The sequence below is a fragment of the Protomyctophum bolini genome (genome assembly GCF_963924005.1).
Source record: "Protomyctophum bolini genome assembly, chromosome: 7".
NCBI lineage: Eukaryota > Metazoa > Chordata > Actinopteri > Myctophiformes > Myctophidae > Protomyctophum > Protomyctophum bolini.
The window spans coordinates 18,009,398-18,019,397 of NC_137868.1; the positions used below are offsets into that span (position 1 = coordinate 18,009,398).

Consider the following 10,000-nt stretch of genomic DNA (forward strand, 5'->3'; position numbering starts at 1 on the left):
ACACACACACACACACACACACACACACACACACACACACAGACACACACACACACACACACACACACACACACACACACACACACACACACACACACACACACAGGGAACAAACATTAACCCGGTGCTTAACACTGAGGGACCCCACTTTGAGAACCTGATTTCCAGCCTCCCCAACAACCAACAGTAGGTGTTGGCAGTGAATCCCAGCACTGCCTACACTACACATTACACAACCCTCTATGATCATCATACAGGCATATTATGCCAGTGTATAACAAAGTATTCGTCTACTTTCTAATATGAAATGTTATGCCTATATATACAGTATACCATATCATGTAGAATTTACAGTGAATAAATAGTCACAATATTTTAAGAATTTACTGATACAAATATTTTATATCATTATAATGCTTTTCAGTGTGCTGTTTGACTGTGAAAGAGTTGTGTGCAGTAGTACAGGGGTTCCCAAAGTGTGGTCTGGGGACGCCTAGGGGTCCTTGAGGGAGTTCCAGAGGGTCCCCAGCTAAATGATAGTTTGGAACCAAATGGACCCTTGCGTCTGTAACTCTGAGGATGTACAAATGGAATCAAATGGACCTGTACACTCTCAGAGTTAAATTAACATTGATTTTACAATATAAATTGGGGTCCCAGAGATAGAAATGCCATACAAATGGGGTCCCGTAGAGTAATGCAGGTCAAACTGGAGGTCCTTGAATTTTTTTTCTTTTTGAGAATCACTGCTAGAGCCATACAATTCTTCTCTAATGGGGGTCCCTGGCATATATTTTTCAAATGGGGGCCCGCAGGCTAATTAGTGTCAATTTGGGGGTCCTTGACATGAAAAAGGTTGGGAACCACTGCAGTAGTGTAGCCTCGTCCGGGAGGCGAACCCGGGTTCCCCATTCCAATGGCACGTACGTTAACCAGTCGACTAAAGAGTCATGACACGATAGCCAAGTAGCAACGCAGCACCGTATAGCCTACAGTCGTCCCCCCCCAACTGGAAGCACGTCCATGCGCGCCAGCCAGGAGCCAGGCTCGACTGACTGGGGGGACCTCCGCCCCAGGGAGTGAGACTGTTTGGGCTGTCGACTACCCAGGTTAAGGTCTGTGCCGCCTGGGAACATACTGACAAGGAATTTCCATCATCAAAGCTCATTTGAAGCTCATTGAATACACTAGGTTCGTCTAGACAACCTAAACATCCTGTGAGAGCATTGGAACACTGAACCATGCTGTGAACATTTGGCTTAGATCCTCTCCACACCTCCACCTCACAACCCCCGTCTCTTCCTGTCCATGTTGGGAGAGCAAGTCCCCCCCCCTTCCCGTCTCACCTGTTCCGTCCCACCCCCCCCCCCCCCCCCCCCTTCCTCTTCCTTTGTGTGTAAACAAATGGTCCTTGCTTATTCACCTCCCCATCCTGTCTGCTCTCATTCTGTAGATCCACCTTGTGGGTGGGGCTAAGACTGTATATAAAGTATAGCTCTGTGATTGAATTGCTTATGCTTCTTGGGAGGACCGGCCTGCGAGCCTGTAGCATCCGTGTATACTGAGTGCACGTTAATAAAGAATCTACAAGGGAAGTTGGTCTCACGCGTTTAGTGTCAGAAATTCTGCCATATCAGTTTGGTGTCGAGAAGTGGGGTCCTGTGTCGTCTGAAACTCCGGAAGATAAACAGCTCCAAAAGGACAGATCTCAACGAAACGGCTCCAAAGGACAGATCTACAGAAGAGTCTGCATCTATGGAGTTTCAACGCCTGGATTTAAAAAAAAACCCTGTGGCTACACTGAAACGGTGAGAACCTTCTAGATTACAGACAATTGAAGTGATAATTCTAAAAAAAAAAAAAAAAAAAAAAAAAAAAAAAGAGAAAAGAGAAAAGAGAGACCTTGTTTTGCATTAAGAGAAGTCGCAGCCAAAGAACCGTGCTTGCCAGAGCAGCCAAAGAACCGTGCTTGCCAGAGCAGCCAAAGAACCGTGCTTGCCAGAGCAGCCAAAGAACCGTGCTTGCCAGAGACGTCGCAGCCAAAGAACCGTGTTTGCCAGAGACGTCGCAGCCAAAGAACCGTGCTTGCCAGAGACGTCGCAGCCAAAGAACCGTGCTTGCCAGAGACGTCGCAGCCAAAGAACCGTGCTTGCCAGAGACGTCGCAGCCAAAGAACCGTGCTTGCCAGAGACGTCGCAGCCAAAGAACCGTGCTTGCCAGAGACAGTATTTCAATATGGGAAACAAAAAAAGTGCGCCGGCGGCCACAGAAAAAGAGATGGTTGCAAAATATGAGAAGAAAATTAGTAAGAAAAAGTCAGTAATGACCGCCACAAAAAAGTATTTTCAAGGTGGATGGAGGAAGAGACAACTGGAGGATCGTATGGAGGAACTTCCAAGGGCAGAGAGCGGACCGCTGGCTCCTCGGAGGTCTCCTTTGTCTTCGCAGCGGGCACTGACTCTCGACCTGGGCTGCATGGAGGCCAGTCGATGCCCAGACGGAGAGGAGACGGTGCCTGCGGGAGCCCGTGCGGACGGTCCACAGCCTCTGACTCTCGACCTGGGCTGCATGGAGGCCAGTCGATGCCCAGACGGAGAGGAGACGGTGCCTGCGGGAGCCCGTGCGGACGGTCCACAGCCTCTGACTCTCGACCTGGGCTGCATGGAGGCCAGTCGATGCCCAGACGGAGAGGAGACGGTGCCTGCGGGAGCCCGTGCGGACGGTCCACAGCCTCTGACTCTCGACCTGGGCTGCATGGAGGCCAGTCGATGCCCAGACGGAGAGGAGACGGTGCCTGCGGGAGCCCGTGCGGACGGTCCACAGCCTTCAACCAAGAGGAAATCGTCTGACATCGAGGTGGGGAGAACAGAACCAAAACCAGCAGGAGCAGAGCAGCCAGCGACAGACGTCAACGACAAGGGGACATCTCCTGTGCACAGCGCAGGAAGGCTCCTGACTACAAAGACGGAGGCTCCTGCTGAGCAGTTCGGGACCGGAGACAAGCCAGCGACAGACGTTGAGAACAAGGGGACATCTCCTTCGGAGGCCCTGGAGCCTACCTACACAACCCTAATCGTCAAAGCAGCGACGGACGTCGAGGGTGTCAAGAATCTGCTCGTTCGACAGGCGGTGGGAGAGGAGTGCACACTCATGCGCCCAGAGGGGGTTCCGGCGGGCCGGCCAGTGAAGGAGGAGATCACCAAAGTACCGGCAGTTGCGTTCCGTAAGTTTTTGCACGCACTGTCAGAGTTGGCAGGAAGGGAGAGGTTCACGCCTCCATTCCTTAAATCTAAGGCCAGAAAGATGCCTTTATTTTCCGATCACGATGGGAAGAAAAAGAAGGTGAAATGGAAATGGAAAGACACTTTTCGTAAGTCTGCTAAAAAGTAGCAGCATGTGACTTGCCCACCGCCTCAACAACAACACACACACACACACCTCCCCCTATACAAAACAGTGGCTTAGATGTAAACCAGAGGGAGTGATTGAGTGCATTTTCCCTAAATCAGTCTAAAAGAAAATAGAGGAGTATGTGTAGTTTGTCTATATCTCATTTCTATTTTTCACTTTTCTGTGTGAATGGGTATGAGAAAGTAATGTAAATCTAATTTACAAGTAAATGTTTTCCTTGAGTGAGTTTGTTGACTCTACTCATTCTGTGGGGATGGTATGCAAATGAAATGCATGTCTGTGACTGTGTGAGGTGTGTCACCCAGAATGAGTGCTGACACTGAAAAGGACAGTTCAATACTCAAGCCCGCATGAAGAGAGACTTACAGCATTTGAGACGACTCTATGAGAAATGTGGGGACAAAGACACTGCACAGAACTTTATGGAAAGTATTGCTACAATTGCTAGGAAAGAAGCACAAAGTTCAACAAATTGCTACAATTGCTAGGAAAGAAGCACAAAGTTCAACAAAAAAAATCGCATTGACGCAGCTGCTTAAACCATGCTTACAATGTATTTTGTTCAAATGTATTATGATGTATTATTTTGATATTGATGGAAAATTCAAATTATTGTTTAATTAAGCTGTTGTTTTAATTAACAAGAGGAAGGATTTGACAAGGAATTTCCATCATCAAAGCTCATTTGAAGCTCATTGAATACACTAGGTTCGTCTAGACAACCTAAACATCCTGTGAGAGCATTGGAACACTGAACCATGCTGTGAACATTTGGCTTAGATCCTCTCCACACCTCCACCTCACAACCCCCGTCTCTTCCTGTCCATGTTGGGAGAGCAAGTCCCCCCCCCTTCCCGTCTCACCTGTTCCGTCCCACCCCCCCCCCCCCCCCCCCTTCCTCTTCCTTTGTGTGTAAACAAATGGTCCTTGCTTATTCACCTCCCCATCCTGTCTGCTCTCATTCTGTAGATCCACCTTGTGGGTGGGGCTAAGACTGTATATAAAGTATAGCTCTGTGATTGAATTGCTTATGCTTCTTGGGAGGACCGGCCTGCGAGCCAGTGGCATCCGTGTATACTGAGTGCACGTCAAATAAAGATCTACAAGGGAAGTTGATGTCTCATGCGTTTAGTGTCAGAAATTCAGCCATATCAATACTTGTAGAGGTTACCCAAACACACCGCTGCCACCAATGTAGCCTCGTCCGGGAGGCGAACCCGGGTTCCCCATTCCAATGGCACGTACGTTAACCAGTCGACTAAAGAGTCATGACACGATTGCCAAGTAGCAACGCAGCACCGTATAGCCTACAGTAGTACTGTGTGTGCTGAAGCCATGGTGAACGATGTAGCAGCCACTTGCGTTTGTCACTGAACCGTCTTGCCAAAGTACATTCCTGCTACGAAACCTCATACTGGGCAATAAAGTGTTTGTGATGCAGAGTTCTGATAAGTGTCACGCCAGCCACAACAATAGCTCAAATACTTGTAGAGCACTGGTTTTCAACCAGTGGTCCAGGGGACCACAGTGGTCCTTGAAGGAATTCCATGTGGTCCCCAGCTAAATGATGGAGAGATCTTATAGATATTTAATTCTTGAGAGCGTAAAATGAAACCAAATGGACCCATGGACCCAAACCGTACAGGTTCATTTGGAGTTTGGACCTGTACGGGTCATCTCTCTCTCTCTCTCTCTCTCTCTCTCTCTCTCTCTCTCTCTCTCTCTCTTACATTATTGTTTAACATCTGCATTACTTAATTTTAGTTTTTAATGTTTGTTTTTGTGGATTTCGCCTTTATTTTATGAGAGAGATGGGAGCGCCACAACTTTTTTCCACCCTAAAACATGATCATCAGGTATTATTATAATATAAGGAGGAATAACTTTTTCCAAAAAGTGTACAGTATTTGTTAAAATCATGCTTTTATGTGGACACGCCCACCAGTGGGTGGTTGATCCACCAGAACTGAAGCCACCACAGCTGTAGTTGTATGATAAAGGAGGAGGGGTTAGGGGAGGGGCTGATCATCGTGATATTACTGTTTATTTCATTGGCCCGTTTGACTGTCAAGGGTTCAGTCTCCAGGAAGAAACCCTAAATACAAAGTTAATACACCATTGCACATAGAAAAACGACTTCCACTGAAGTACTGTCACCTCATAGACACATGAAAAACTGGAAAAATACAAAAATTGTGGCACTACCCTCTTTAATTTAAAAGAAGTCTACACAATTAGAGAATGTAGAAGAATTGTTATTTTGATCAACTTTTGCCTGTTATCGCTCCTATACCGACATCAATACAGCATGGAAATGGGGACAAAAACTTATCCAACGACAACAACATAATGTAATAAAGTTTTTGGTCTGCGAGGCTAAATCTCATCAAATGGTGGTCCGTGGCTCAAATGCGGTATAAATAATGTGCCTTGATATGAAAAGGGTTGAAAACCACTGTTGTACAGAGTACAGAGAGCATGATGGGCTGACTTCAGTGGCCCTCCAATAAAACACACAGTCAGCTTAGGATCTCCAACTCAATAAAACAAAGAGGAACTCGGTGTGGTTTGCGTGGGATATAACATTTGTAGATGGGAGACGCTAAAAGTGTGTTTGTTTAAAGGAGAGCGTCCAAGCGAGCGGTTGCGTGTGCGTGCCTGCGAGAAAATGCGGCACGCATAATGAATTGTTCCCCGTCTCAGAGGCTCCCCAAGGGGAAGCTAAATGACTCGTAACTATGTGCGTGCGTGCACATGCACACACTGGTTTTACATGCTTAACCTTAAGCCCTTAACCTAACTTTAACCTAACCATAATAATGTCAAAATATCCTCCTATGTATGTCCTTAAGAGGACAGCCAGTCCTCATAAAGATAGAAGTGAAGAACATGTCTGCGTGCGTGCATGTATTGTAGTCCCTGTCATGATTTTAGACAGAAAAACAGACTCAGCTTCATTACGAAGACATACTGTATTTCCTTGGTGTAAACACTGCCCCCCCCCCCCCCCCCCCCCCACACACACACACACACACACACACACACACACACACACTACACCTCCTACAGTAGCAGGCGTATTGTGTGTTGAATCTATTTCTCTCTGGAGGACAATTAAGGTCTTGATTACACTCTTTAGTACAAACAGCATCAAACACACGTGCGTGCGTGTGTGCACATAGGTGGTTGTAAGAGCACATGTGTAAGTGTATATACTAAATATACACGTATGTGTGAAAGCATGTGTGTGTGTGTGTGTGTGTGTGTGTGTGTGTGTGTGTGTGTGTGTGTGTGTGTGTGTGTGTGCACGCGTTAAGAATGGTGTGTTTGATGTGTTGTTTATGATGTGTCACCTGATAGCCAGCATGGCTCCTTATCGAGCACTCACACACTCATATCACTGTCCGAGGTCAGAGGTCAACACAGAAACAGTGGACCGATGAGTGTGAGAGAATGAGAGAGAGATGGAGGGATTCAAAGGGGGGGGGGACGACATTTGGACACGGACCCCTATTTGTTTAAATGTTCACCTCTGGCAACCCAATCTACACTCTAAAATACTCAGAGTTACAGGCCCGTAACCCACGCTGTGAACCGGTGGCATAGACACAGAATGAGAGAGAGAGATGGGTGGGGGTTAGACATGGTGGAAAGGAGAGAACAGGCAAGAGGGTGGGTGGAGAGAGAGAGAGAGAGAGAGAGAGAGAGAGAGAGAGAGAGAAAGAGAGAGAGAGAGAGAGAGAGAGGGGGAGGGAAACAGTGAGACTTAGAGATGAAGAGAGAGAAGCTGGAATGGAAAGAGATATGAGATATGGCAGGAGAAGTGAACAAAATGGTAGAATCAGAGAGAGAGGGAGAAAGAGAGAGAGGGATAGAGAGACAGAGGAGAGAGGGATAGAGAGAAGAGAGAGAGTGAGGGGAGGAGAAGAAAGAGAGAAGATTCATGGTGAAGCAGTAAAAGGTCTGCTTTGAAGAGGCCAGTAAACAGCTACAGAGACAGACAGACAGACAGACAGACAGACAGACAGACAGACAGACAGACAGACAGACAGACAGACAGACAGACAGACAGACAGACAGACAGACAGAAGGTGACTCACTGGTCCTGCAGGGAGAGTATTCTGCGTAGGCGCTGAAGTTCTGAACGGCAACGTAACAAGTTCCCACTGGATCCTTCTCTCCACTTGGGTTCACTGTACGCCAGTGATACAGAGGAGCACAGGCCTGCACGCACACGCACACACACACACAGACAGACACGCGTGCAACAGTTAACTGCAAGGATGTGTAGACCGTCCACCCCCAGGTCATCCTTTTTTTCTCTGAGGAGAGCTGTGGGACACTAGGATCCCGTAGAGCTGCATGTGGTTGAGGAGGTCAATTTACAGTTCAGGCATTTAGCAGATGCTCTTATCCAGAGTGACTTACCAAGTGCAAGATGAGAATAAAGTGGCATGAACTCCCAGTCAACACATGACAAGTAAATATAGTGCAAAGAAATATAATATAAATGAGTATCAGCCTACTTCAAATGAAGTGGGATTAGGATACCAGGTAAACATCACACCAATCATCTGTCTAAAGAACGTTTGTTTGACAATGGTATTTATAAATAACATAACAAGTGATACGCTATAGGGACACAAATCCTGCAGAATCTCCGGTGTGGTTGCCTATCTCTATAGACCGATTCCGTAGCGGGTCTCATGGTCGCAGCCTATGTATTTCCTGTAGGCGGACTCGACGTAGCTGCGGGGTTTAAACCCTCACCAGGCGCACCTCTTCCACTACAGTGAACGGCAGAGTGACTGATGTTAGTTTGCCTCAAACTTTACTCCTTTACCTGCTTTTTTACTAACACTAACATTACAAAGATGCCCAGAACATCGATATGAACCTGTGTATAGTTTATGGCTGCTCCAACAGTAGTGGCAACATAAAAAATAAATAAATACGGAATGTCAAAATATCCACCGCGGTGGCTGAGACCAGAGCCATTGAGTAATGGTTGAGACAAAGCAGTGAAAGGTCCTGAAAGATACATAATTTCAGTCTTACCCAATACCCAATCTTTCTGTTTTATGAACACAAGGCTGCTGTATTTTATAACTCATACTAAGCATTTAAAGTATGAGGTATAAAGTACAGCAGCCTTGTGTTAATAAAACAGAAAGATTTGGTATTGGGTAAGACTGGCGTTATGTATCTTTCACTGCTTCGTCTCAACCATTACGACCATGAAACCGCTACGGAATCGGTCTATAGGAATAAGAGTTGAGTAGGCTATGTCATCGTACTGTCCAATCAGATGAGGGCAAAGAGCACAAATGCCTAGTGAAGTGTTCCGAATCGTCGGCCAAAAATCGCAGGAGAGAATAGAGAGTTATTGTACGATTTAAACGTTTTCAATGATTTAAGCACTGGAATGCAATAACAATAAATAAAATCTTGAAAAAATAAAATCTAAAATAGTGAAAATAGCCAATATGTTTGCTATTCGTTATAAAACTAAGTATATAGGGCTTAAGTGGTTAGCCGTTAATCTTACACTGAGATTTCATCAGTGTAGTTTAAATGATCCCTCTCTGGTCCGTAGCATTGTGTCGTCTGTTTGGCATGGAAACCCTGACGGACATGGCTGCATGTCACTTCCTGTCCCGCCTCCACTCAACTCACCACCACTTTCCCTTTGTGCGTTCTGACGGACGCTCCAAACCACTGGTGGGATTTAAACTCCAGGGGCTCTCTGCTGCCATTCACCTTGATCATCCTGTTATCTGCATAGGAGAGAGAGAGAGAGAGAGAGAGAGAGAGAGAGAGAGACCATAATGATCATCCTGTTATCTGCATAGGAGAGAGAGAGAGAAAGACCGTAATGATCATCCTGTTATCTGCATAGGAGAGAGAGAGAGACCGTAATGATCATCCTGTTATCTGCATAGGAGAGAGAGAGAGAGACCGTAATGATCATCCTGTTATCTGCATAGGAGAGAGAGAGAGAGACCGTAATGATCATCCTGTTATCTGCATAGGAGAGAGAGAGAGACCGTAATGATCATCCTGTTATCTGCATAGGAGAGAGAGAGAGACCGTAATGATCATCCTGTTATCTGCATAGGAGAGAGAGAGAGAGACCGTAATGATCATCCTGTTATCTGCATAGGAGAGAGAGAGAGACCGTAATGATCATCCTGTTATCTGCATAGAGAGAGAGAGAGAGAGAAAGAGAGAGAGAGAGAGAGCCATAATGAGAATCGCATTCATGCCAGATTCACACTTGGTTGCACGACACCGGCAACTAAGCATGAATCACCCGTACCCACTTAAACCCCGGCATCCGTAATCAGGTGAAAACGTTTGCAGACAATACCTATCAACAGTTCAACACGTCACAATGTAAGCTTGTAGATCGGCTATTTCTAGCGAGGATGTCGAAGAGGCACTAGTATAGAGCCCAGAGGGACTCCGCTCAACAACGTAATCACTTTTTGGGCGACTTTGAGGGTCTAGTATATGAGTGGCCAGCGGTTTAAACCCCGGCTCCCCTGGGTCAGTGTCGATGTGTCCTTGAGAACAGAACCCCCGCTAT

General features: G+C 46.5%; 1 protein-coding gene across 2 annotated transcripts in view; it reads right to left on the reverse strand.

Moving 5' to 3' along the window:
- The window catches only part of itga8 (integrin, alpha 8), a 90,391-nt gene that overhangs the window by 74,185 nt on the left and 6,206 nt on the right, over positions 1 to 10,000 (reverse strand). For both annotated transcript variants that reach the window (XR_013964338.1, XM_080767714.1), the window contains exons 3-4: positions 9,088 to 9,188; positions 7,512 to 7,635 (exon numbers count right to left, since the gene is read on the reverse strand). Coding sequence is in view for 1 of the 2 variants with exons in the window: in XM_080767714.1 (XP_080623840.1) it covers positions 7,512 to 7,635; positions 9,088 to 9,188 (225 nt within the window). In the remaining variant the exon portion in view is untranslated. The remainder of the gene's footprint in view (positions 1 to 7,511; positions 7,636 to 9,087; positions 9,189 to 10,000) is intronic.